The 27,469-nt window shown below is 58.7% G+C and overlaps 2 protein-coding genes across 4 annotated transcripts; one reads left to right on the top strand and one right to left on the bottom strand.

Annotated features, from left to right (window-relative positions):
- Positions 1 to 69: 69 nt before the first annotated feature.
- On the top strand, positions 70 to 18,493 carry RHOBTB2 (Rho related BTB domain containing 2). 3 transcript variants are annotated; one of them, XM_071579040.1, is made up of 11 exons: positions 70 to 118; positions 4,833 to 4,910; positions 12,435 to 12,636; positions 12,793 to 12,896; positions 12,987 to 13,172; positions 13,263 to 14,290; positions 15,173 to 15,291; positions 15,371 to 15,521; positions 15,624 to 15,712; positions 15,920 to 16,025; positions 16,103 to 18,493. In XM_071579040.1, exons 2-11 carry the CDS (start codon positions 4,852 to 4,854, stop codon positions 16,339 to 16,341), a joined length of 2,283 nt encoding a protein of 760 aa, XP_071435141.1. In that variant the 5' UTR covers positions 70 to 118; positions 4,833 to 4,851; the 3' UTR covers positions 16,342 to 18,493. The 3 variants fall into 3 exon arrangements, with proteins under 3 accessions (XP_071435141.1, XP_071435142.1, XP_071435140.1); XM_071579041.1 differs by lacking the exons at positions 70 to 118; positions 4,833 to 4,910 and adding an exon at positions 7,313 to 7,448; XM_071579039.1 differs by lacking the exons at positions 70 to 118; positions 4,833 to 4,910 and adding an exon at positions 8,537 to 8,833.
- Positions 18,170 to 27,469, bottom strand: LOC139683679 (tumor necrosis factor receptor superfamily member 10A-like). Its single transcript, XM_071579042.1, has 10 exons — positions 27,227 to 27,469; positions 23,313 to 23,418; positions 22,348 to 22,476; positions 21,857 to 21,971; positions 21,682 to 21,770; positions 21,489 to 21,572; positions 21,320 to 21,360; positions 20,794 to 20,937; positions 20,359 to 20,425; positions 18,170 to 20,252 (listed from the first exon to the last, which is right to left on the bottom strand). Exons 1-10 carry the CDS (start codon positions 27,440 to 27,442, stop codon positions 19,951 to 19,953), a joined length of 1,293 nt encoding a protein of 430 aa, XP_071435143.1. The 5' UTR covers positions 27,443 to 27,469; the 3' UTR covers positions 18,170 to 19,950.

Genomic DNA, 27,469 nt, shown 5'->3' with positions numbered 1-27,469 from the left:
TGTTTGGATCACATGGGCGAGCGTATAAAAATGGATCTTACCTGTCCAGGCCAGTTAACACCTGGCGAGGGACCGCGGCTGCGGGAGGGAGAGAAGAGCCGCGGGACGGCACGCACAGGTAACCACGGGGCACTTCCAGCCTGCCAGGGATTTGCCAGGGCTGTTCCTGGCAGCAGCGATAATGTGGGGGCGGGGGGGTGGAGAGGCCGAGTTTCTCCTCTGGCAAGTTGTGGGGGGATGTAGAGATGTGTGGGATTTGGAGTAGGGAAATGGGTGGGAGCGGCGCTGCTTCCTGCCCAGGAGGAGCTCCAAGTGGCACCGAGGCTGTTTCTAGCACCGAGGGTGATGCAGACCCTCAGGGGTGGGTGGCACTCACAGCCCCTCCAGGGCGGGTGGCACTCACAGACCCTCCAGGGTGGGTGGCACTCGCAGACCCTCAGGGTTGGGTGGCACTCGCAGTCCCTCCAGGGTGGGTGGCACTCGCAGACCCTCGGGGTGGATGGCACTCACAGCCCCTCCAGGGTGGGTGGCACTCGCAGACCCTCAGGGGTGGGTGGCACTCACAGCCCCTCCAGGGTGGGTGGCACTCACAGACCCTCAGGGGTGGGTGGCACTCCCAGCCTCTCCAGGGTGGGTGGCACTCCCAGCCCCTCCAGGGTGGGTGGCACTCGCAGCCCCTCCAGGGTGGGTGGCACTCGCAGCCTCTCAGGGGTGGGTGGCACTCACAGCCCCTCCAGGGTGGGTGGCACTCGCAGCCTCTCCAGGGTGGGTGGCACTCATAGAGACCCTCGGGGTGGGTGGCACTCGCAGCCTCTCCAGGGTGGGTGGCACTCATAGAGACCCTCGGGGTGGGTGGCACTCGCAGCTTCTCATCCCCTCATGGCTCCTTCACCCCCCTTTGAGCTGTCGAGAATTCATAGAATCATAGAATGGATTGGGTTGGAAAAGCCCTCTGAGATCATCAAGTCCAACCCTTGATCCAACCCCACTGTGATCACCAGCCCAGGGCACAGAGTGCCCTGGGCTGGTGATCACAGTAGGGTTGGATCAAGCCATGGTGGATTCTCCCTCAGTGCCACATCCACAGAATCACAGAATGATAGAATGGATTGGGTTGGAAAAGCCCTCCCAGATCATCAAGTCCAACCCTTGGTCCAACTCCAGTCCCTTTACCAGATCATGGCACTCAGTGCCACGGCCAAGCTCAGGTTCAAACCCTCCAGGGATGGGGAATCCACCCCCTCTCTGGGCAGCCCATTCCAATCCCTGAGCACTCTCTCTGCAAAGAATTTCTTTCTGCTCTCCAACTTCAATTTCCCTTGGCAGAGCTTGAGCCCATCGTGCCCCCTTGTCCTATTGCTGAGTGCCTGGGAGAAGAGACCAACCCCCACCTGGCTATTGGGGTGTTGGACCCCGAGGGGCTCCTTGGGGTGTGTTGGTGGCCCTCAGAGATTAACAACTGTCCCATGGGCAGAGAGGAGGGTGCCCAGGCACAGCCACGTGTGGCACCAAGCTGTGGGGGCAGAGTCTTCCAGCGTGGGTCTGATGCCACCCTGCTCTCCCACAGGAACAGCACAGATCAAGCCAGCAGCTCTCCCTGGATCCTGTTTGCTGCTCCCATAAGGGGTGTTGATGTCTCCTGGCAGGCAGTCAGGACATGCCTGCAGCCACCAAACGCTGCTGTCCCCTCCCTGCCTGCACCTCCTGCCAAGGCAGGGGGACAGGCAGCGCTGCTGCCGCCGCTTCCCTTGCCTGGCAGCCGTTAGGGTAGGAAGTGGTTTTGGGGATTCGGGAGCTGTTTCGCAAGCGAGGGCACGGTGGCTCTCCCGCAGGCCAGGACTTGCAGCCGCGCTCTGTGATGCAGAAATTCCTGCTCCAGGGGCTCCAGGCCTCCTCCCAGAGCTCTGATACCCCGTGTTCCCTCACAGAATCATAGAATGGATTGGGTTGGAAAAGCCCTCCGAGATCATCAAGTCCAACCCTTGATCCAACCCCACTGGGATCACCAGCACAGGGCACAGAGTGCCCTGGGCTGGTGATCCCAGTGGGGTTGGATCAACCCATGGTGGATTCTCCCTCAGTGCCACATCCACAGAATCACAGAATCCTAGAATGGATTGGGTTGGAAAAGCCCTCCCAGATCACCAAGTCCAACCCTTGGTCCAACTCCAGTCCCTTTACCAGATCATGGCACTCAGTGCCACGGCCAAGCTCAGTTTCAAACCCTCCAGGGATGGGGAATCCACCCCCTCTCTGGGCAGCCCATTCCAATCCCTGAGCACTCTCTCTGCAAAGAATTTCTTTCTGCTCTCCAACTTCAATTTCCCCTGGCACAGCTTGAGCCCATCGTGCCCCCTTGTCCTATTGCTGAGTGCCTGGGAGAAGAGACCAACCCCCACCTGGCCACAACTTCCCTCTTTTCCTGCTGTTCCTTCCCTACCTCATCCCAGCAGGATCCCCAGAAGTTTTTTCCCCACCCAGCATTGCCTCTTCCCCTTCCTCAGCTCTCCATCCCTACTTGGAGACAGTTGCTTAGAAACAGATTCCTTGTTCTTTGATGTTTTAATTCAATTTTTATTTAATGGGGGGAACAGTGGGGGCAAAGGGAGATGGCACTGGGGTTGTGCCACGGCGCTGGTGGGGAGGAGAGTCCAGAAAACAGCTGGCACCAGAGGGGAAGGTCTTAAACAAGCAATCCCAGCATTTCTGTCCCTTTAGGAGATATGCAACCCCCCCCAAACCCCACACCAAGCTCTGCTCTGAGTGTTGGCTGCAGCCAGACCCAGGAACAAGTCCCAGGAGGGTCCCACCTTCCCCCTCCTCGCTGACCATCAGTCCCCAGGCACTCACTCCCGACCCAGAGCAGCTCCCCGATGCAACATGAGAATTAATTCCCTGGGGGGCAGTTGCTTGGGGGGTTATTTTCCTTTTCTGCCGAAGAGCCCAGGCTGGTTGGCAACATTATCCGCCTATTTTTTTTGCACCGCTCTCCACAGCAAGAGAACCAGGAGAAAAGGGAAACAGAGAAGCCACAGGATGCACCGTTATAAGAGGAACTTTCCCCAAATAGAAGCTTTTCACAGCTTTTTCACGAGGTGTCAGCAGCTCTTAATACTGTCTGAAACTGTGAATCCTGCATGAGGCAGCCGGGCTGGTGGGAGCCTGTCAGTGCTCCAGGCTGCAGCTGCAGCTTTTCCCGGAGTGTGGGGCCAGCCCTGCACCCCAAAACCTGGCTGGGGTGTCGGGAAAGGGCAGCTGGAGGAGCAGCCTTAGCTGGGATTCCACCTCAGCAGCTCTTTCTCAGGGTGGTAAATTCAATACATCCCAGCTGGAGGGTGCAGAAATCCTGCACACACACGGGCCAAGACCTTGAATTTTGCCCTGACCTGGTTTTTAGCTGCAAAAGATCCATCTGGAGAGCCCCAAATGTTCATTAGCTCAGCGCTGGGGCGAAGGGAGGCTGTGCTTGTGTAATAAGTTGCATTTTACAGGAGTACACGGCTCCTTCTGGGTTTAAATATTTATAAGGTGAGTGCTGAATGCCTGAAGCTGTGCAGTGGTGTCGGTGGCAGGGGGAGTTATCACCCCTGGTGGATCAGGTGGCTGATTCCAGGGCTGGGTCACGGGTGTGAGTGCAGTGAATTTCCAGAGCACCCCAATCTCCTGGCAGGGGGACAGACCCTTCTGCTCTGTCAGAGCAGGGGATGAAAGGTGCAAAAAAGTCCTTGTTGCTTGTTTTAGACCTTTACTTCTGGTATCAGCTGTTTCCTGGGCTCTCCTCCCTGCTCTACTCCCCACCGGTGTGTTGGCACATCCCACTGATGGTGTAGGGACCCTTTGTCCCCACTGGTTCCCCATCAACGTTGGGACTTGCCATTTTTCCAAAGTGCTGGTTGAAGATTTCTCCTTCTTCCTGCCTCCAAATGGATGTCAGACCCATAAACCTCATTTTTTCTGAGCTGGCACCTCCCTCCCCGACTGCTGATGGGGCTGGGGAGCCCACAAAGATGCCTCTGGCAGCTCCTCTCTCTGCAAGATCCTTTGTAGCATCACCCAGGGAAAAACCCACAGAATTTGGGGGTTTCAGAGCAGCAAAACAGAGAGGGTTGACCCTTATTGCTCTTCCTGGTGAATCCATGGAAGGACCCAGCACCGTGTTGGGTCTCTGGAACCCACCTCCCAGCAGGAGCCAGGCGTGTGCTGGCTTTGCCAGGAGCAAAGCCCAGGTTGGACTCTGCTCCAGCCTGACGTGTGCAGGCACTGCTGAGCCAGTGACGGGGGAAGGAGGGACAGCCCCACTGCCCTGCCTGGCTCCAGAGCTCCCAGAAGCAGAGCCTTGGCCAAGGCAAACATGCTGGAGGGCTTGGTGGTCCAGCAGCCACCCCAAGAGGCAGACACTGCCCAAGGTGCCTCTGTGCACAGGGAAGGCTCTTAGCCCAAGGGTAAGGTGCTTGGAGTGGGAGGTGGGAACTGGGAAACCCCTGGACTGCTCTGGGGAGGGGAGGTTGTCACTTGAAACCTCCAGTGCAAGGGACAGGTCTGTGCATGCCTGTTGCACAGATCTATTTATTTTGGCTGCTTTGGACAGTGAAGGGGGTGGCATGAGGAGGGCAGAGCTGGGAGCGAGACCTGGGGACAGTGGGAAGAAGAGGGACAGCTGTGTCCCCACACTGGGACACTTCTTGGCCAACCCAAGTGGCCCTGCAGGACTTGCCTTCCCTTGACTCTGTCCCCAGAGGCACGAGGTGACACTGAGCAGGGAGGGGGTGGCTTTAGGACGTGACTCAGTGTTTGGGGTGTTTTCACAGAGCCTTTCTCCCCTTTCCTTTCAGAGCCTGCCAAGAGAAAGAGATGGAAAGCCAAGGCAAAGGCAGCCCCGCCGGGAAGATGACTGCCATGGCTCACAGCCTGTAAGTACCTCGTCAGGACCTGCCCCAGAAAGGGAGGGTAACCCACGTTCTTGTTAATAAACCCCTTGGGGTGGATTAGAGCGAAACGACACTGAATAATTGGTGTTTGTAAACACATGTGGGTAGGGTTGGCTTCAGAACAGTTTTGTTTCAAAAGTAAAGAGGTGGTGCCGCTTTGGGTGTTCTCATCTATTGTGGTGCAGCGATTTTAAAGCATAACACTTGAGGAAATGTGTAAGGGAGAGAAAGAGAAAGAAATTACGAGAGTCCCAAGCTGTGTATTGTCACCACCAACTGGATCCAGGGATGAAACTCGGTAGTTGCACCTTCCGTGTCTGTGGATTGAAGGATGATTGCAGTGATGGTCTGGATCTGCTGGGGCTGGGGGAGGACCCCCCCAAAACTGCTGAGATCTTATGAGTTATTATAGACGTCAGACTCAGATGGGAACGCCTTGTACCTTCCCTGGGGCAGGGAATTTACAGCGGATCGTGTCACGGGCCATGTCATGAGTGTTTGACACATCCTAAGATAAGACTCAGCATCGATCATGGCCTAGCAGGGCCCAACATTTGAGACTAATAGCCCAGGACAGATTCTAATTGTCTTTGAGGTTTTACAGCAGAGTCATCATTTAAGGGAGGGCATTGGGATGATAAAAAGAATTATCCCACCTTGAAGCATTTGCCTCTTATCAGCCTCTTATCTGGAAATCCAATTTGTAGCTTCAGGTGTGCACACCCTTCTGCAGCTGCCATAGCCTGACAGTGGCACCCACTTATCTGATCCAAGATCCTTTCCCAGCCGGCATATCCAGGGAGGGGTGGGCTCTGCTGGGTGAGCAGCTGCTTTGTTTCAGTTTGCTACAGTGGACAAAAGTATTTTGGTGATCTTAGAAGGTTTAAGCCGTTACCTATTCCAGCCTCTGACTCCCTTCTCCCGCCTCGCTGCCTCCTCCAGCTTCCCCGTTCCAGCACTTTTCCTCCAGCCACTTTCTCCAGGGGACTTTGCTCTTTGCTCCCCTCCGACACACTTCGCTGTGACGCCTCGTTCTCCCATGGCTAAGGCGGAAAACTCACAGCAGGGCTTAGGGCAGAGCCAGGGAAAGGCATGAACCTGGTGGTGGGGCTTTCCCAACTCGAGGTTCGGGGCTGCCGAAGGGTGTCGGGGTGTCTGCTCACTGCAAATCCACTTTTGCCAACGAGGGATGCGCTGCCTGGGTCTGTCTCAGCCCTTCAGCCCTTTGTCAGGTGAATAACACAGAGCTCAGCCTGATTTGGGGGTCAGGGAGGGGGGTCCTGGTGGGGGCAGAGCTGGGAAAGCTGCAGTGATTGCAAAGCATTTTCTGGCTGCTTTGAGAAGCAAAAGGAAAATGGGGTTGGATTTGGATTTCTGCATCCTGACCCCCAGCAAGGCTGGGCAGGGGCCCGGCAGCACCTGGGAGGGTGGAAACACCCCTGGCATTAAACTAGAGAGTCATAAAGTTTACTGGGAAGGGCACGGCTGGAGCACTGTCCTCTCATGACTCGGGGACCTGGGAAGCTTCTTCCCTCCTTGCTGGGGAGCAGGAGATGGAGGGAGGAGGAGGCTGTGGGGTGAAAAGGGGCGCTTGGTGCCAGTGGTTTGAGGTCTCCCGTGTGACCCCCAGTGCTCAGCCCTCGGGCTTGGAGCTCTTTGCTTGGCAGTGATGGTGATTATGGAGCTGGACAGATGGGAGTCCTCGGGGACAAGTGCAAGAGGCTTAAATCGGAGAGAGAGAGATGGGAGCAGGGAGCAAACGGCCTTTTAATCACAGCCCTGCCAGAGGCAGCAGTGCTGAGGGAGGGGAGATGTCACCTGGCAGCTGTGCCATGCCATGCCATGCCATGCCATGCCATGCCGTGCCGTGCCGTGCCGTGGGCTTGCTTGATGCAACAAGTCAGCTGAGACCTGTGTTTCTCCTCCCACGGAGCAGGGGAGCTGTGAGTGGCATCCATGTGCTCCACAGATGTTCCCGAGCCTCTTCCCTTGCCTGGTGCCCTCCCCGATGCCTCCAGCACCAGCTCTATCCTCCCGGCAAAACCTTCTCCCGGGAAAAGGCCGGTGCGAGCTCCTCAACCGGGAGCGTTTCGACTGCAAGTGACAATTGTGCTTTTGTTTTGCCTGGCTGGGAATGGGGCAGGCGGGAATTTGGCTGCCCAGAAAGCCGCCGGGAACCCTTTCTGCCACAATTAAGCACCTGCTACAAAGAGAGCAAATAAGCCAAATCATGCGGCTGGCAAACAAGCTCTACGTGTTCCTTCCCCGTGACCCACTCCAAGGAGCAGCGAGAGCTCCAGGCTGCGGCTCGGCTGTTCGCAGCTCCCGTTGCAGGGGGATTAAATAACTCTGCGTGGAGCCAAAAGCTCCACCGCCCGCTCGCGGTCCCGGCGTGGGCACGGAGGCAGCACCGCCAGCTGCCTGTGCCCGGCTCCAAAGCCTAAAGCGCTTCTCCCTCCCTAAATTAGCGGCTTCATCTCCTTCTGCTATGGAGAGACAGATCCCCGTCCTGCGAGTTCGGTGAGGCGGGGGGCGCTGGCCGGGCTGGGCCGGGGGGAGGCTGCGGGGAGAGAGAAGGTGCGAGGGGAGGGAGAGGCGAGCGCTGCGCTTTGACGCGGTGCTGCATCAGTGTCGGGGCGGCCGGACCGCGCTGATCCGTGCGAGAAGGGATCGCGGCGGGGGCCGAGCTTAGCATGGCTCAGTGGAGCAGAGAAGGCAGTGGAAAGGCTCGGGAAGGGATGGCGAGGATCACATGATGCGGATATACGGGGTCAGAGCAGCGGGGCCGGAGCGCTCGGCGTCTTCCCGGCAGCCGCGCTGCGAAGATGACTCGGAGTTTTTTAAGCCCTGCGGGTTGAGATTTAGGGGGGATGCCCCCTGGGGGTGCAGGGGCTTCAGCAAGCCCTGCGGAGTGGGATAAAAAGGCAGACCTGCAGCGTGTGGCCTGTGCTTGGAGAGCACGGATGGATGGAGCGGCTTTGCTGCCCCCCGGGAGAACCAGCCCTGCAAGGGTTTGGGGGTGCTCTGAGGGTTGTGGGGCGTCTCCTCTGGCACAGCCCCATCCTAAGCCGGGCTGTTAGCCTGGGGGCACCACCGGCACCACACATGGCCCAGTGGGCAGCTCTGCACCCCCCGTGAAACATGGGGAAGGGGAAAGGTGCTCAGAGTGGGGGGCAGGAGAGGGTGCCCCCCTTCCCCGGAGCACCACTGGGGGTTCGGATGCAGGGGAAGGGTGGGGATGAGATGCAAGGGGGGAGATAGGGGTGTCACCCCCTCCCCGTATGGATGTCGCAGATGATGGAGGGCAGGGTGGGGGGCTCCTGCCAGGAAAGGGGAGGGATAGAGATCCATGCAGTGCGGGACTGGGGGGCAGGACTGGGGACCAGGACAGAGACCCCCTGCAAGGGAAATTGAGGGGCAGGATGAGGGTCCCATGGAAGTCAGGACTGGAGGGGCACGACAGAACTCGCTGCGAGGGAGGGCAGGGCAGGATGGGGGTCCCAAGCGCGGCATGACGAGCCCGCACCCCCCTCGGGCACCCTCCCAATGTCGCTCTGAGCCAATGGGCGGTGTCGGCGGGGGGGTCGTGGGCGGGGCTGCGCCGGGGCCGCTTGTTTTTTGTGAATGAAAGGCGGGGCGGCCGCGACTGCAGCGCGCAGGGCAGCGCGCAACGTTCCGCGCAGCAGGGCCGGGATCAGCGCAGGGCTCCGCGCAGCGCAGCGGGCCGCGGATGCGGAGATCGGGGCGGCCCCGGCGCCGCCATGGGCCCCCGCGCCCCCGGTCCTGAGCCGCGCAACGCGGCCCCGAGCCGTGCCCAGCCGAGCCGCGCAACCTGCGCCGTGGCCATGTCCGGAGGGGCGAGCCCGGCCCCGGCCCCTGGGAGCCGCCGCTTCGTCTGTGTTGGTGTAAGTACCGGGGATAAAAACAACCCCCGCGCTTCCGCCCCGCGTTCCCCGCTCCGCCTCCGCGCATCCTGCCCGGCCCGGCCCGGTGCGGGGGGCAGAGAGGGCCCGGCCCCGCCGCCGCCTTGCAGTGCCCCGCACTCCGATCCCGGTGTTTCGGGCACCCTCGACCTCCTTGCAATGCCCCGCATCCCGATCCGGGTGCTCCGAGCAGCCCCGAGACCCCTTGCAATGCCCTGCACCGCGATCCGGGTGTTCCGAGCAGCCCCGAGACCCCTTGCAATGCCCCGCATCCCGATCTGGGTGCTCTGAGCACCCCCGACCTTCTTGCAATGCCCCGCATCCCGATCCGGGTGCTCCGAGCAGCCCCGAGACCCCTTGCAATGCCCTGCACCGCGATCCGGGTGTTCCGAGCAGCCCCGAGACCCCTTGCAATGCCCCGCATCCCGATCTGGGTGCTCTGAGCACCCCCGACCTTCTTGCAATGCCCCGCATCCCGATCTGGGTGCTCTGAGCACCCCCGACCTCTTTGCAATGCCCCACACCCTGAGCTGGGTGCTCTGAGCACCCCCAGTCTCCTTGCAATGCCCCGCATCCCGATCTGGCTGGTCCGAGCAGCCCGGAGACCCCTGACAATGCCCCACATCCCGATCTGGGTGCTCTGAGCACCCCCGACCTCCTTGTAATGCTCCACACCCCGATCCGGGTGTTCCGAGCAGCCCCGAGACCCTTTGCAACGCTCCGTACCGCGATCTGAGTGCTTCGAGCACCCCCGACGTCCCTGCAATGCCCCGCACCCCGATCCCGGTGCTCCGAGCACCCCTGAGACCCCTTGGAACGCTCCACACCCCCAGCCCGGGTCCTTCTCAGTCTCCTTGCAATGTCCCGCACCCCCGCTCTGGGTGCTCTGGGCACACCCGCAGCCTCCTCGTCATGCCCCGCACTCCCTGCCTGGATCCTTCTCGGACCCCTTGCAATGCCCCGCGATCCAGGTGTCCCCCGCTCCCTTTCCCGGTTCTTCCCGCCCCCTGTTCAATGTTCCGCACCCATTCCCGCTGCTCCCCGGCCCTTTCCAAAGTCCCGCATCCTCTGCCGGTGCCCCGCGCCCGCCGCATCCCCTGGCCCCGGCCGTGCTGCAGCCCCGCTCGGGCCCCTCTCCCGCATCGCCTTCCGCACCGCATCCTGCCGCGGCCTCCACAGCCTCCTCGTCCCGTTTCTCCTGCCCCCCGAGGCTGTCGAGGGGGTTCACAGGAGATGCTGCGTTATTTTTGAGCATCGCTGCCCCTTTGGGGCAGTTTGCCCCCGGTTTGGGTGTCCTCCCCTGGCGAGGTGCGGGCTGGAGGATTTTTAGCCTGGGAGTTGCTAAGCGACGGCTCTCAGGGGTGATGGTGCAGTTGCCGTGGCAACCACAGGCTGGGAACCTGGAAGGAGAGATTTTGGGGTTCTCCTTGGAGGGGGTGGGTGTGAATTGGGTGCCTGTGGTGGGCAGGGAGGGCAGGGCTGGGGGCTGCTGGCCAGAGCAGCCCTGCTCCCCAGGGAAAAGCTTTTCCTCAGGGGGAAACTCCTGTGTCTTGAGCATCTCGAGTTATTTCTTACTCTGGTGGGTTTTGGAGCTGTTCCTTGGAGAGAGGTGATAGTGGGGGAAGGTGGGGATGGAGCTGCTGCTGAAATTGCCCCCGTGAAAGGCTCAGCCCCTCCTGGGGTGGTCTGATGGGTTGGGGGCTGTGACCCCCTACCTTGGAGCCAACAGAGCTCCCCAATGTGTTTGTGCTTTTCTGAGGACCCACATTTTGTGCCAGTTGTCCCACCTTTCCTCTCCTCGTTGCAGGCACTGATCCCGTTAGGATTTAGCCCCTAATTCCCATGGGGCACCAGACTTTCCCAGCAGGCCCCCTGTGCTCGGCTGGGGATGGGCTGAGCTCCCCATGAGGAACAAGCATCCGAACTGCCAACCATGGCTGTCATTCCATGTGCCTTCCCCCACCATCCAAATGAGCTCAGCTGACTTGGGAGCACGGCTGGGCCTAAAAATAACCACAGCGAAGCTCCCTGAGCACTAACACCAACCCTGGAGATCTCCTGGATCTCCTGGTCCTACAGAACAAAGCTGATCTCCAGGAGGAGCAGAGCATTGGGAACAGCAGTGGAGGGGGATGTGTGAGATGGAAACGGATTTGAGGGGCTAGTGGGGAAGGAGACCACCTGCCCTGGTTCGTTTTTGTATGTAGAGCCCAAGGAGGCTGCTGATCCTGATTTTCAGTGCGCTTTGGGATGCATTCCCTACCTCTCAAAGGATGAAAGGGACATGGAATGGGGTGACAACTACTCAGGGAAGTTTTGCCTCGGGGGACCAGCGCTTTGCTGATCCTGATTTTCAATGCCCTTTGGGATGCATTCCCTGAATCTCAAAGGATGGAAGGGACATGGAATGGGGTGACAACTACTCAGGGAAGTTTTGCCTCGGGACCAGCGTTGCTGTCAACGCGCTGGCACCCAAAGCAACCTGGATTTGTGCCACCTGCCTTTGCCTGCACCTGCCCACGGGGCTTGTGGCTCAATCCTGCGTGGTGCCGAGCCCTCTCGCGTGCCGCTGGTGTATCCAGGTGTGCCCTGGCAGCTGGCACACGGAGGGAGGTGCTAACATTGGGAAGTCCTTGCCAGGCTCGGGAGCCGCGGCCGTGGTCCCGCGTGCAGGGCTCCGTTGCCATCGTTACCGGGTATTTTCGCTCACTGCGCTGGTGGTTTATTATAGACGCTCAGGAGGCTGGTGCCAGGAGGGAGAGACAAGGAGGGAAGAGATCTGCAGCTTTGGGAAGTTCAGAGCAAGTGGGATGTGGGGTTTTTCTTCTCCCCTTCCCTCAATCTCCTCACTGCTTTTCCTCCTGGGAATCATGTAAAACCCTGGGTTAATGCTGTGATGGGTTAATTCTGTCTGGTTTGGACTCTTGAGGTGTGAACAGGCAAAGGATGAGACACTTGGGCACAGCTGGGTGTTTCACATCATCCTCACAGCACCCACCTCCCTCTCAGGAGTGTTGGGGTCACACCTGCTCCTGGCAGACTGGTGATGTTGGGAGCCTTCCCATCCTCAATAGCTGCTGAGCCTCTGGCAAACAGGAGGAGTTTCTTGTCTGCTGCTCTTAGCTGGGAGCAAATATCCCCCCTGGGAACAGGGTGGCAAAAGAGGAGCAGCTCAGTGTGCTCTCCCCCGAGACTGGCAGTGCCCGGGTGTGCACTCGCTCAGGCAGATCTGGAAGCTTCGCTTGCGAATGCTGGAGAAGGAGAAAAGGAAAAGGAGGAAGGGAGAGAGAGGGAGAGAGAAAAAAAAGCCTCATCTCACATGAACAAGCATGAGCCGGAGAGCGGGAGGGAGGAGGGCGGAATCAAACGCAGGGCATGTGTCTGACGGCACAGCAACGCACGCGGCCACGAGAACATGAAATTTTAAAGGGGACTGGCAGGGAGTGTGAGCCAGGGAGGGCTGGGCAGCTGCTGCAGAGCTTCTCTGGGCTGTGAGGCAGCAAGAGCATCCCTTTGGCCCTTTCTGAGCCCTCCTGGCTTGTTCTGGATGTATCTGCCAACCCCTGCCCCGTTCCTCCCTCAGGTCCCAATTAATGGATTCTGACATGGATTATGAGAGGCCAAACGTAGAAACTATCAAGTGCGTCGTGGTCGGGGACAACGCGGTGGGCAAGACCCGACTCATCTGTGCCCGCGCCTGCAACGCCACGCTGACCCAGTACCAGCTCCTCGCCACCCACGTGCCCACGGTGTGGGCCATCGACCAGTACCGCGTCTGCCAGGAGGTGAGGGATGCTCATGGATACCCCAAGGGAACCCCGAGGAGATGGAGCTGCATCCTCCTCCAGGGGAGTTGGGAATTGCTCCTCCATGCCCTGTGCACGGTGGGGACTTGCAGGGCCCGAGGACTCGGGAACTGGATGGTGTTTGTCTTCCCACAGGTGCTGGAGCGCTCCCGGGATGTGGTAGATGATGTCAGTGTGTCCTTGCGGCTCTGGGACACCTTTGGTGACCACCACAAGGACAGGCGCTTTGCCTACGGCAGGTGGGGACCGGCAGAGGTGGCTCCAGGGGCAGGGAGGGAGGGCAGGGCCAAGATACAGCAAGATGAACCTTGACCCTCCTCTCCCCGCAGGTCCGACGTCGTGGTTCTGTGCTTCTCCATCGCCAACCCCAACTCCCTGCACCATGTGAAGACCATGTGGTACCCGGAGATCAAGCACTTCTGCCCCCGCGCGCCCGTCATCCTGGTGGGCTGCCAGCTCGACCTGCGCTACGCCGACCTGGAGGCCGTCAACCGCGCCCGGCGGCCCTTGGCCAGGTGGGACCCCCGTGCCCTGGAGCTGTCCTTGCCTGCAGTGCTTTCTCCTTGTCTGAGGAGGTCCCTTCATTATCTCCCCTCTCTTTTCAGGCCAATCAAGCCTAATGAGATCCTTCCCCCGGAGAAGGGGAGGGAGGTTGCCAAGGAGCTGGGGATCCCCTATTACGAGACGAGTGTGGTGGCCCAGTTTGGCGTCAAGGACGTCTTTGACAATGCCATCCGTGCCGCCCTCATCTCCCGCCGTCACCTGCAGTTCTGGAAGTCCCACCTCCGCAACGTGCAGCGGCCTCTTCTCCAAGCCCCCTTCCTGCCCCCCAAGCCCCCTCCACCCATCATCATCGTCCCAGACCCCCCTTCCAACAACGAGGAGCGTCCAGCCCACCTCTTGGAGGACCCCCTGTGCGCGGACGTCATCCTGGTGCTGCAAGAGAAGATCAAAATCTACGCACACAAGATCTACCTCTCCACCTCCTCCTCCAAGTTTTACGACCTGTTCCTCATGGACCTGAGCGAGGAGGACCAGCAGAGCACGGCGGCGGGGCACGGCTTCGGCGTGGCCGTCACCACGGCCGCCGAGCGGATGCTGCACCAGGAGGAGAGGCACCACGGGCGGGATTTCCTCCTGCGGGCTGCCAGCTTTGATATCTGTGAGAGCACCGAGGAGGCCGGCTCTGGCCAGCGAAAACCGTGCCTTAGAGCCTCCACCAGTGACGGCATCCTGCGGGGCAACCGCTACGAGAACGGGGAGCGCGGGCTGCGGCGGGGCAGGAACCTCTCCTCGTGGAGCCGGGCGTTCACCAGCATCCAGGAGGAGATGGCAGAAGACCCACTGACCTACAAGTCCAAGCTGATGGTGGTGGTGAAGATGGACTCTTCCATCCAGCCGGGGCCCTTCCGGGCCGTGCTGAAGTACCTGTACACGGGGGAGCTGGATGAGAACGAGCGGGACCTCATGCACATCGCTCACATCGCTGAGCTGCTCGAGGTCTTCGACCTCCGCATGATGGTGGCCAACATCCTCAACAACGAGGCGTTCATGAACCAGGAGATCACCAAAGCCTTCCACGTCCGGAGGACCAACCGGGTGAAGGAATGCCTGGCCAAGGGGACTTTCTCGGGTACGACTCTGGGGGCCCAGAGCAGCATCCCTGGTCCTTTGGGGGGCTCTCAGGGGTGGAGGGGGGCTCAGATCTCCTGGCTTTGCCCTGTGTGTGGGCAGGGTGGTTGTGCTGTGGTGTTCACTCGCCTTCCTCGAGTTTTCTCGTCACACTTTGTTTTTCTGGGATTTTTATTGCTTTTTTTTTGCCAAGAAAGTGAACGCAAGGCCCTTCCCCTGGGTTTCCTGCTCCCCAGCCCATCCAGCAGCTCTTGTTTATTTACGGAAGAGCAGCAAAGGCGACTTCCTTCTCTCCCAGCTCAGACTTTTTACAGTCATCTGGGGAGCAAGTGCTCTCAGCAGAATTCCCCCAGCTTTCTGCTGAGCACCACGAGCCACCAGCACGAGGTGACATCCCCAGGGATATGAATGTCCCAGCCTCCCTCTGGCTGGATTTGTTTCATGAAGATGGATCCTAATATGGTCAGGCTGTCACTGTGAGGGGACAGCTGTGTTCTGGCCCATGGCACACCCCTGGGAGAAGCCGTGGAGAGCAGAGTGGCGGGGGCAGGAGATCCTCAGTGTCCTTCCCAGTTCTCCAAGGACTCAGACTTGGGCGAGACATCTGCTTCCTAAGTTTTGCCCTTTGCTCCCAAATGTGTTGTGGAATGACCTGGGAAAATCCCTTGGAATAGCCAGAGCATCTCTGAGGCCCTTCCCTGAGCTCCTCTGAGCTGGTGGGGAAAAAGATGTTTTTAAGGAATTTTTAAGGGGCTTTTTTAGGATATGCCAGGCTCTGTCCCCTTCCCTCTGCTGTCTGCAGTGCATGATATTTTGTGGCAGGGAGGGGCTGAGACCCAGGTGGCAGGGACAGCTGCAGTACCATCCCTCTGCTTGTCCCCAGATGTCACCTTCGTGCTGGATGACGGTGCTATCAGTGCCCACAAGCCCCTGCTCATCTCCAGCTGTGACTGGATGGCCGCAATGTTCGGTGGCCCCTTCGTGGAGAGCTCCACCAACGAGGTGAGCAGAGGTCCTGGGATTGTCCTGGGTGACAGGTGGGGATGGCCATGAGGTGACAATGTGTGTGTGTGTCTGGCAGGTGGCACTTCCTCATACCAGCAAGAGCTGCATGCGGGCAGTGCTGGAGTACCTGTACACGGGGCAGTTCAGCTCCAGCCCCGACCTCGACGACATGAAGCTCATCATCCTCGCCAACCGCCTCTGCCTGCCACACCTGGTGGCTCTCACAGGTGAGTCCAGGTGGCTGCAGCAGGATGGTGACCCTGCTGTCCCCAAGCTGGGTGAGTGTCACCCTGCCCCAGCTGCCCTGTGACGCCGTGTGTCCCCCACAGAGCAGTACACGGTCACAGGCTTGATGGAGGCGGCGCAGATGATGGTGGACATCGATGGGGACGTGCTTGTGTTCCTGGAGCTTGCTCAGGTAGGACAGGACCCTGTCCTGGCAGGGCTGGGGAGGCACAGAGTGCTGGGTGGTGACGCACAGAGGGCTCTGGCAGCTCTGTGGGGTGATGCTGCCCTGGCAGAGGGGACAACCAGGTTTGGTCTTGGATGTCTGTGGAGAAATAGGGTGAATCCCTCCTGCTGGTCCCTGCCATGGTGGCTCTGACCTGGGCTCCATCTCTTCCAGTTCCACTGCGCCTACCAGCTCGCCGACTGGTGCCTCCACCACATCTGCACCAACTACAACAACGTCTGCCGCAAGTTCCCCCGGGACATGAAGGCCATGTCGGGAGGTGAGTGGGAGCCAGGGTGGGATGACGGGGGGTCCTGGTGGTCCTGGCACTGCCCTCACCGCCCCATCTCCCTGCAGAGAACCAGGAGTACTTCGAGAAGCACCGCTGGCCGCCGGTGTGGTACCTGAAGGAGGAGGATCACTACCAGCGGGCGAAGAAGGAGCGGGAGAAGGAAGACTACCTCCACCTCAAACGGCAGCCCAAGAGGCGCTGGCTCTTCTGGAACGCCTCCTCCTCCCCTTCTTCCTCTCCTTCATCGTCGGCAGCCACAGCCTCCTCTTCCTCCTCCTCCTCCTCCTCCTCGGCTGTGGTTTGAAAGCCCGTCCTTGCCCTGGCTCCAGCATCCCTGGGAAGAGACGGGGAGGAGGAGGAGGAGGAAAAGGAGGAAGGGGGGGATGACCTGCCCCAGTGCCAGACGTGGAGCAGACGCCACGGGCCGAAGCCCCAGAGGAGATGGTGGCCATGGGGGTCTGTCCCTGTGGAGGGGCTCAGGGCCAGCCCCTGGTGCTCCTGGAGCCCTGCTCTCCCCGCGCCGCGGTGCCAGCGCTGCAGGACTGGCAGAGCCCGAGCAGGAGAAACTCATGTTTACAGGAGCACGAGGGCTGTGTTGTGGTTTCAGTTTGGAATTTTTTTTTTTTTCCATTTGGAACATCAGCAGCATGAGGAAGAAGAAGAAACGCATCCCGCTTCCACTTTGATTTGTAACCAGGAGCTGTGGGATATGGTTTGTGTGTCTGATGGCACCCGGAGCCACTGTGGGGGTCCTGCCACCCCCTTCAACTCACAGCAGGGTCAGGCACAGTGCAGGGGACCCTGGTCCCCAAATGCCTCCAGGCACTGCAGTGTATTCCTCTACAAATGGGGTCTGGCCTCATTCAGGGCACAGAGGGGACCAGAGTCCTCTTCTCCCCATTCTTTTTGTTTCAAAAGAAAAGCAAAAAAACAACCCAATCCCAAACCCACAGCCCCAACCTGCCACACCAGAAACCAAGCCCAGGCCCTTGGCTTGGGATTTGAGCCTGGAAGGCTCCATTGTAATAAATGGTGTTTTAAAAGCCCAACGTGGTCCCTGTGTGTTTGGGAGGGAGCAGCTGGACATGGCACATCCTTGTGCCCTCCTTGGGGTGACACCATCACTCCCTTCCAGCACTCCCAGGATGGACAGGGACAGGGAAGCAGGATCCATCCATCCAAATCCCTTGTCCAACAGAGGTGGCTTTTCCTTCAGACTAACTCTGCATGTCCCACCTGTGTCCTTGCAGGTGCACAGCCCCAGAGCTTTGCTGGGCTGCCAGGCAGGGCAGGAAGGACCCAAACCTCCCCTCGCCCTCCCCAGCTGGGACGGGGAAAGAGCCAATCCCTGGCAGAGGCTGCTGTTGGAGGGAGCACAAAGGGATGCTCCTGGTGTGTCCCCTCCCACACCACATTGCTCCTCTTCCCAGCTGGCCTCGCAGAGCACTTTGGAGCCTCTCATTTCGCATGCTCACCCTCAGCCACGGACGCAGGAGGGAGGTGGCAGCTCCAGCGAGCTCACCCTCTCTGTCTCCAGCCCCCAGAGAGCAGGTAGGACCACAAGTTTCTTTCCCTTCCCACTCTGGGTGCTCTCTGCTGCTTTCCAGTCCTGTTTGCCTTGCCCAGGCTAGGACCTTGAGCCTCCCTGTGTCCTGGCACTCCATCCTGCATGTGCCTGGCCCTGCAGGAGCTCCCTGCCCAGGTCTGCATGCTCTGGAGGCACGAGGGGCTGCCCGGGACAGCACCTTGGGCACGGCCCCTCTGGCAGGTCACCGACAGCTCCTGCTTTTTGCACTTGCCCCAGCGCTCTGGATCAAACCCACCTGCAGTGCAGGGGCTGGTGGGCAGCCCCAGGGGCTTTTTGGGAGCCAGCAGAGTCCTTGTCTCACTAAGCAGTGCATGGATTTGCAACACAGCTATTGCAGCACACAGAGCCCTGGCTGGGTGGGGCTGGAGCAGTTCCTGCCCAGGGTCCCAGCCCTGCAGGAGGGACAGATTTCACCCTCCTTACAGGGGACAGAGCATGGGGACTCGTGGGGTAGGGGGGAAGGCAGAGGCCAGGCTGGCTGCTGAGGGCTTTCCCCAGCAGAAGCATCGCTGGTGAGGACCATTCCCATTGGGATGCACCGATTCCATGGGTTGGGTCCTCAGCACCATAGGGAGCAGCTGCTGAGCATCTGGTCCAGCTCCTTTGGTGCCCATTGAAACCCTGGCAGAGCACGGGGTGGGGAAAATAAAACCAGATGAGACATCAGGAGGATTTTTTTTTTTTAAAAAGTTGATTCTTCCTTCATAAACAGATCTGTACAAACTGGAAATATCACACTGGCTGGGCCAGAACTCTGTATAACAAACACTTAACAACCATGCATATCAAAATACCAATATTTTTATATTAACTTTTAAGTTAAATGTATGTAAACAATTGCTAAATAAATAACAAATACACATTTCTTCTGCTGTCGTGGTTTTTTCAGGTTTAGTGGGTGGAGGAGAAGTGGTGGGAGCAGGAATACTGAGGGCAGCCCTGGCCTGCTCCCACCACACTGGGTAAGGTCCTGGTGGACTGGGATACACTGGGGTGGCAGGACATGTAGCCAGCTCAAGTAATCCAGTAGTTTTTCCAGCTAAGTTGTCCCTGAGCAACATATGAGGGGCACAGTGAGGAGTAACCCATCCAGCTGGAGAATGGATGGCAGGTACCCCTGGTCATGCTCAGATTTTCAGTGCATTCACATTTCCATGCTGGCTGGAGACACAGGGACTGCAAAGCCACCCCACAGCCAAGGGAATGGAACTAAACTGTGACCAGCAGGCCCAGGGAGATGATTTTTCCCCTCTACTCAGCTCTGGTGAGACCCCACCTGCACCTCTGCAGCCTCCCAACATCAGAAGGATGTGGAGCTGATGGAACAAGTCCGGAGGAGGCCACAGAGATGCTCTGAGGGTTGGAGCCCCTCTGCTCTGGAGCCAGCCTGGGAGATGAGGAGGTGCTCACCTGGAGAAGGAGCCAGGGAGACTGGAGTACCTTCCAGTGCTTAGAGGGACTCCAGGAGAGCAGGAGAGGGACTTTGGACAATGGCCTGGAGTGACAGGACAAGAGGGAAAAGCTCCAAACTGAAGAGGGATTAGGTATTAGCAAAACCTTTTTAAAATGAGGGTGTAGTTAAACACCGGCACAGTTTGCCCAGAAGTGGTGGCTGCTCCACCCCTGGAAACAAAGTCAGACTGGACAGGACTTGGAGCAATCTGGTCTAGTGGAAGATGTCCCTTCTCATGGCAGCAGGGTTGGACTAGATGATCCCTGCACTGTCCCTTTTCTTAGGCAACCCCAGTGATCATAGTGCAAGTAAATTGTTCCCACTCTCCCCTCAAAGTCCAGTTTCAAACTGATTCTTGACAACGAGCAGAAGCACCAAACATAACTTAACTTAAACAAAACATAGGCAACAGAAAGTGACCAAAGGTCTCAGTTAAGGATGCCCACTGAGCAGACAGTATGAGGCTTGCTTAGAAGCAGAAGCTATTTCATAATGTCAGGAAATCTCCAAAAGAAAGGATGATTTGGTTAAAAACTGCAGAGACACTTAAAACCTGCAGAAACCTTTCTCTGCAGTGAGGTTGAAGAATACATGTAGTACCAGTGCTTCCAAGTGGGATGGTCCCAGAGGCAGCTTGCAATCATTTCAGGCTCTTTGCCTTGACTCAGTGAAACAAAGAGAACACTTGGATTTCATAAGGAAGCACCAACGTTGAGCCCGTAGTTTTAACAGGGAGGGGCCATGAGGTTCGTACTTCATGAGAAGATCAGCTCCTCCTGATTCAGCTCAACTCTACAATGGCTTCAAGAAGAGAAGGGCCATGGCAGAGATACAAACAATGAAAATTCAAGTGTTCTGGGAAGGATGTGGCTTTAGGGCACAGCATGGCCATTACTGGCCTCCCCTGTGGCTTCGTTCCAACCCTTGCTGCGCAGCTCGTCAGAGATGATGTCTGCAACCCCACGGAGATCGAGCTGGTCCAGGGTCTCCAGCAGCATGTTCACAGAGGCATCAGACCCCATTTTCTGATGCCACTTCTGGAGCATTTTATACAACTCCTCGTCGTCTCTCTGCTGTGGCAGATCGTTGACCCCCATGTCAAGGTTTCGGCCGAATTTACGCCAGTAGTCAAAGTCAAGCTGTTCAGCAAAGGTGTCGAAAGTGTCTCGCAGTGCTGGAAGGAGAAGGGGAAAGCTCAGAAAACAGGACAGCACGGGCAGCTGGGTGGGAAATCTCACTCCCTCTGCCCCATAGCACATCCAATGGGCCCCAACACTTACCCAAATCAGGCTTTCTCCCCTCTGGTGGAATGAGACTCCTCCTGGGTCTTGCACTGGGCAGCATCACCTGGAATGACAGTGTCCCACTAAGCCCTGACACAAACACTACGCCCAAGCCTCGCAGTGTGGGGATTGGAGACCCTCTCTCTCTCAACAGGAGCTGTTGGAGCAGGAGACCAATCCCACCCCCCATGGTTTTCTAGCTCTGGGATGGCAGCAGGCCACGACCAGGGAGAGCTGCCTCAGGGATCCTGGCCAGGGAGAGAAGAGCTGTCTGTTTGCTCAGCATCAGCATTAAACCCACAGAGGACTCCAGCAGTCCTGAACCCAGAGCAAGGACAGCAGACCCTTCACCACCTCCCATGGAAACTGTGCAGCAGCCCTGGAAGCCCCCCAAGCTGATCAGCTTGGGGCAGGCAGAGGGAAGCACCAGACCTCGGCCTGAGGGTCACGCTCATGTCCCTCGGGCTCGGCAGCGTCAGGGACGAGCTGATCGTGGGAGCGCTGCTCGTTGCGTTCATTGTCCTGTGTCCCCACGCTCACCCTCTGGCACCACATCAGCTTTTGCATCACGTAGTTCTGTGGCAGGAGAGGAACACAAACCATGTTGGGTGGTCCAGGGATGCCACCTGCAGCATCTGCCCTGCCATGGGTTCAAGGGCATGGCTTGCTTGCTCATCTCGAGCAGCCCTCCCTTTACTCTGAGGTCTCCACTGGGGACCCTGGATGTGCCAGCACCTCTGCCAGGGAGGGGCTCATGGCACTGTGAAGGGGACTGCAAGCACACAGGAGGACCCTCCTCTGCTTGGCCCAGCTCCACCACATCCCTGCAGGGATGAGACTCATCCCCCTGCTCCTCCAGCCTTCCCAGGAGCTGCAGGGCAAGTGGAAAGCAGAGGGCATGGGGGACCTCACCCCAGCCCCCCAGAGTCACTACCCTGCTGCTGTCCTGGCAACTCACCATCACACCGCAGGACTTCGTGATTGGGTTTCCCTCATCCCCTGGAAGATGAAAACAGTGTTGTGGTTCCTCTTTCCCCAGGCAGATCTCTCTTCCCACCCAGCCCACACCATCGCAGAGGCCGGACACAAAGTGAGTGCTCTGGGGGTCCCCTGCACCTGGTGCTCACCTGGGCAACAGCAGCGGCACTTCCAGATGCAGCAGACCAACAGGGCTACGGCCACGAGCGCCATGATCAGGATAATCCAGTGGTCTAAAGCAGCAAAAACAGGTGTGTGAGGAACTGCTCCTGGTCCCCTCAGCAGCATCTCCCACCTCCATCCCTCAGCCCATCTTCCCTCCTCCAGCAGCCCCCCACTCACAGGAGAAGGAGCTGTTGTTTGTGGCAGGACCACACTGGGTGTCTTTGTCGGGTCTGCAAGGAGACAGCACCTCCTGACCCTTGGGACACCTGGAAAAGAGGGAGGCAAGGAAGGCTCAGCAGCTGGAGCTGCTGGCACAGGCACAGGCACAGACCCACTGAGACCCCCAACTCACTGGGACCGGCACTTCTGGCACATCTCGCAGGGCTGGCTCGGGTCGCAGAAGGTGCCCTCCTTGCACACACACTCCCTGTTCCTGGTGGTTTGGCAGGGACTCAACTCCACCTGATCTGTGGGCAGCAGAAAACACGGCTCTGTGCCACCTCTGTGCCATAATGACCCCCAGCTGAGCCCCAAGCCCCAGGAAGAACAAGTCACTCCCTGCTGTTGCATTTCAGCCTTGCCCTTTCCTCCCCCACACCTGCCCATACCAAGGGAAAAGCAATGCTTGGATCCAGCTCCACCAGCAGCCTCCAATCTGCCGGGAGCCTCATCCTCATGGTCCTTGCGGAGGTCTCGTGTCCAAGCTCTGCATTGGACACAGATGTAGGTCTGGCATGAGCTGCTACACCAGCTCCACAGCCAGCCTGCTCCCAGCCACTCTCTGGTGACACTGCAGGTGACCATCCACCAGCCATCACCACCCTCTTCCCCACCAGCTCATACCTTCCCTGCACTTCAGGCACTCATAGCAGGAGTCGCCGTAGTTTGGGCGCTCCATGTATTCGTTGTCCTTGCAGGGCAAACAGTTGCTGCAGCCCTCTGGGTCTTCACAGTACTTTGCAAAGTAGGTGCCTGCAAGAGGAAGGGCATCTCTGAACCCACAGCACAGGATGGAGATGTCTGTGCACCTGTGCATGCCCAGGTGGCCAAGAAGGCCAATGGCACCTGGCCTGGATCAAAACCAGTGTGACCAACAGGACCAGGGCAGGGATTGCCCCCTGTGATGGGTACTGCTGAGGCACCTCAAGTGCTGTGTCCAGGTCTGGGCCTCTCGTGGCAAGAGAGACACTGAGGGGCTGGAGCATGTCTAGGGAAGGGAACGGAGGTGGGGAAGGGTCTGGAGCACCAGGAGCAGCTGGGGGGGCTCAGCTGGAGAAAAGGAGGCTCAGGGGGGACCTTCTGGCTCTGCAATCCCAGCCAGGAGTGGGGAGCTGGGGGGGGTCAGGCTCTGCTCCAAGGCACGGGGACAGGAGCAGAGGGCACAGCCTCAGGCCGGGCCAGGAGAGGTTCAGGTAGGACATCAGGAGGAATTTCTTCATGGAAAACATTCTTAAATGTTGGAATGAGCCACCCAGGGATTTAGTGGAGTGGAATCCCTATCCCTGGAGGTGTCCAAGGAATGACTGGATGTGGCACTCAGTGCTCTTGGCTGGGTGACAAGGTGGGGATCGGGCACAATGTTGGACTTGATGGTGTTGGAAGACTTTTCCAACTTGGATGATTCTGTGATCTCACTACCAGTGAAGCTCAGAGAAAAATGAGGAATCGACAAAAAGAAAATATTCCCATAATGAGTCCTTAGATCCACGACAGCAGAACAGTGGAGAGCAGGAGCACCTGCTGCCCCTCACAAAAAGCAAGGCCATGCCAGCTCTGCCATGGTGGGATCAGTATGGAGACCACCTTACCCGGGGGACACACGTTGTAAACATCTCTCTTTGTCCTGCTTGAGTTCAACAGATCTGGATAGTTCATCCTATTCAGTGCTGCTGCATCAGTGCCAAAAGCAGCTACCTGTTAAAAAATACACAACAACCTGAGTTAAAAACCACCCCAAGTCCACAGGGCAAGGAAAGAAAGAGAAGGGCAAGAGCTGCTGTGCCCAGAGTGCTCGGGTGGAGCAGCAGAGCAGCTCTGGGATGGCTGAAACCCACAGGGGGCAGAGGCCAAACATGCCCTTGAGGCTCCCCCTGTACCAGGGGGGAGGAGTTTGCAGTGGGATTCCTCCGTGCCAGGTTATCAGCAAGGCAAGGACTCCCTAAAGCTTCCTTAGGATAACGACAGGCCCCTTTTCCTTCCCCAATTTCAGCCCCAAACCGAAGGGAAGGGAAGGGTAGGGAAGGGGAACAGGCTTGTGGGAGGAAACCGGCCCCGTGTCAAGGCTGCCACGGGGCTCCTGTGCCCACAAGAAAGACCTGAGCTGCTCCAGGGCCCAGGGGACAGCCTGTCCTCGTGTTCCTGCATTATTCCTGTTATCCTGCTGCGGATCAGCAACACAACTTTTCCGCTGGCTCTTCCTGCCCTTTGTGCCGGCGCTCGGCTCTTCCTGACCTGGCTGGAAGGAACAGCCACGTGCCCCCTGAGCTTCTGGAGGGCTTTTAAGGTACCCCAATGTACCCTAACCCAAGGGGGAGGATGCCTTTGGCCTCTCAGCCAGCACATACCAGCTCAGTGAGTATCACTGGGTACAACCCTGCCCCTACCTCCAGCCTTTGCCTCTCTGCCTCTGCTTGCAGGGAGCGATACATCATGACAGTGACAGCCTGCAAGAGCCACTTTTCCCTTCCCCTTCTGAGTGTTAAAATCTGCCTCTTAAAGCAAATACTTCTCCCGTGAGTCAGAAGTTCCCCGAAAAGGCTAAACAATAGAGGCAGCAGTCGCCAGCCATCCTGTCCCCTCTGCAGCCACAGCTCAGCACAGGCTGCTGCTCTCCTGCCTCCGCCCCGGATACTTCCCACCATTGGACAAGGAAAGGGTGGCAGCAGCAGGTTGGGTGGTCACGGGACTGCTCAGGCTGATGCAAACCCACCAACACCATTAATGAGACCAGACCAGCCGTGGAGAGGAGGAGAGGAGCAAACTCCACCACAGCACAGAGTCCCTGAGCCCCGGCCAGCCTGGCAGTGGGGCCACCTCCAGACTCTGACTTAAAGGGATCAAATCCATGTGCCTCCAGTGCCTTCTGGCTCTGCATCTCCCAGCTTTTAGCTCTGCTTCTCCTGCCTCCAGCTGTGAGGGTTTGCAAGTTTGTAAAGTGCTTTTTTTAATCCAGCTGAGGAGCTCCAGGGCTTCACCCACTCTGGTCCTGGAAGTGAGGGGACAACCTGTCCCAACTTGTCTCCATGGGGAAAAAAAATGTCTTTTCTTCCCCACCAGAACCTGCCAGGCTGTGAGGGATGTGACAGCAACAAGACTGTTTGGAAAGCCCCCTTAGTCACGGGATTATTTCATTGCTTTACATGTAACAAGTGCACGACGGGGTTATCAGCCCACAGCACCTTGCTGCCCTGACCAAGCCATGGGGAGACACCAGTCTTGGGCAAGACATGACTGAATTCAGGAGCAGTTTTCACCCACAGTAAACAACCCAAAAAGCCACATTGCCTTGAGGCAAAGGAATCCTCAATATCCCTCATCAGCTTCTTCTGAATGATCAAGTCTGGAAAGGAAGTTCTGGAAAGCTTCAAACTTTGAAATTTCTCTTCTCTCATTCCGTTTTTTTTTTCCTGAAACGATCCCATGAAGGAGTTGGACCTTGCAGGGGAGGACAGACCCCTCTCTGAACTCCTGACCGTCACTGAACATCCATGAAGCATCAATCCACAGCCCTTGGTGGCAGCGAGGGAGCACCAGGGACACAAGAGATTCCAGGCACACAGGACACAGCACAGCTTTGATGAACGCAGGGATTTTCCCCTGGACTTCCCGCACTGCATTCTGAGCTCCCGCAAACACACAGATCCATCCAGGGCCTCCGCTCTCTCCTCCTGGATTGCCCATGGCCTGGCTCCAGAATGATGCAACCACAGGGTCCGGTGAATCACCACTCTCCTGATAAGCTCCCCGCCCTTTTTACCGATAAAAGGGGACAAAACTCAAGCCTGTCAAGAGCTTGCCTTTAGGTGAGGGGTTTAGTTAAGCCCGACTTCATCAGGTATCTGATAAACAATATACAGAAGGAAGCAGATGAGGAGCTGATTCTCTTTAAAAACCTCTTATGGCCACTGGTGATGTCAGTGGGAGGAATTCCAGCGAGGGAGCAGCACCCACGTGTGTGCTGGACTCCCTCATTGCAGCGGGATCACAGGCCAGTCCCGGGATAAAACTCAGGGCAGGGTCCCCCTGACTTCAGGTGAGAGAGAACAGAGTTTAGGTATTTCAACACCAACCCATATACGGGGAAATAGGATACACGCAATGGGGATTTTCTGTCCTACAGGACGGCGGTGCCGAGGCTTTGGACATCACTTGGGCAAGTGGGAGAGGCAGCATTCCTGCCCCGGGCAGCCCAGAGCCGCCCGCAGCAGACCCCGCCGCGTCAGAACATCATCCCCAAGCATCCAACAATGCCCGAGATCCCGACACGGAACGGCAAACAAGGCTCGGGAGCGACGGCACTGGAAATCCCCTCTTCTGGCGCTCGGGCAGCCACAGGTCAAGCCTCCGAGGCCTCACTGCGCCATGTGCTCCCCGAACACTCGCCCAGGAGAGCTCAGACACCCTTTTTTGTTCCCTCTCCACGATGTCGCTTCCCCCGTGCCCCTCCGTACCCTGCACCCCCTGGACCTCCTCTGTGGCCTGCCTGGGGAACCCCCACAGCCCTGAGCCCCCTGACCTCCACCTGCCCAGGTGACCCTCCCAAGGCTCATCGCCTCAGCCACTCCCTCCCATCCGCCGGAGCAGGTGAGCACCCACAGCCCCTGAGCCGTGTGGGACCCCCTAAAGCCTCAGCCAACCCCATCCCCCGGACCAGGTGAGCGCCCACAGCCCCTGTGCCGTGTGGGACACCCTAAAGCCCTACCCATCCCCCTGACCAGGTGAGCACCCACAGCCCCTGTGCCGTGTGGGACACCCTAAAGCCCTACCCATCCGCCGGAGCAGGTGAGCACCCACAGCCCCTGAGCTGTGTGGGACACCGTAAAGCCTCAGCCCTTTCCCATCCCCCGGACCAGGTGAGCGCCCACAGCCCCTGTGCCGTGTGGGACACCCTAAAGCCCTACCCATCCCCCTGACCAGATAAGCACCCACAGCCCCTGAGCTGTGTGGGACACCGTAAAGCCTCAGCCAACCCCATCCCCCGGACCAGGTGAGCACCCACAGCCCCTGAGCCGTGTGGGACCACCCTAAATCCCTCCCCATTCCCCGGACCAGGTGAGCACCCACAGCCTCTGAGCCGTGTGGGACCCCCCTGAGCCTCAGCCCTCCTCATCCCCCGGACCAGTGGATGGTCCCCCACCCCCCCTTTTCCCCGTAGCCTCCCGACCAGGTGAGTCCGCCGTGCTCCCCCACGCCCGACTCGCACAAGCCGCTCCTCCCAACCGTGATAAAGAGACTCCCGATCCGCTGCTCGCCGTCAGGCAAACCCACCCAGGGGCACCCCCCATTCGGCTAAACCCTCACCCCAGCTCCGGACAGCCCCTAAACACCTTTTCCTCCCCTCCCTTCCCCTCGCAGGACCCCGTGCCACGCCAGCGCTCCGTGCCCCTCGACGGCGCAGCAAGTCCGAGCATGTCGCGATAGCCCCACGCAGCCCCGACGGGGGTCCGGACTCCCCTGGCCGCACTGCCGGGAGGGTCCCCACGCCCGAGCCGTGCCCACCTACCGCGAGGAGCAGCAGCAGGAGGTGGCAGAGCGGTCTGGTCATCCGGAGCATCGCGGCGGTGGGAGCGGAGCGGGCGTAGGGTGGGCAGGGAGAGGGCATGGAGCGGGCACGGCTCGGGCACGGCTCGGAACAGTTTCGGGAGCCACTTCGGGACAAGCAGCTCCGATGGCGCTGCCTCCAAGACTGGCAAGGACCCGTTCGGGCAGCGCTTATCATTGCTCGGGGCGGGTCGAATTCCGGAGG

Source organism: Pithys albifrons, chromosome 29, assembly GCF_047495875.1.
Source record: "Pithys albifrons albifrons isolate INPA30051 chromosome 29, PitAlb_v1, whole genome shotgun sequence".
In the NCBI taxonomy this organism is placed as follows: Eukaryota; Metazoa; Chordata; class Aves; order Passeriformes; family Thamnophilidae; genus Pithys; species Pithys albifrons.
This window is presented reverse-complemented; position numbering and strand designations above follow the sequence as displayed.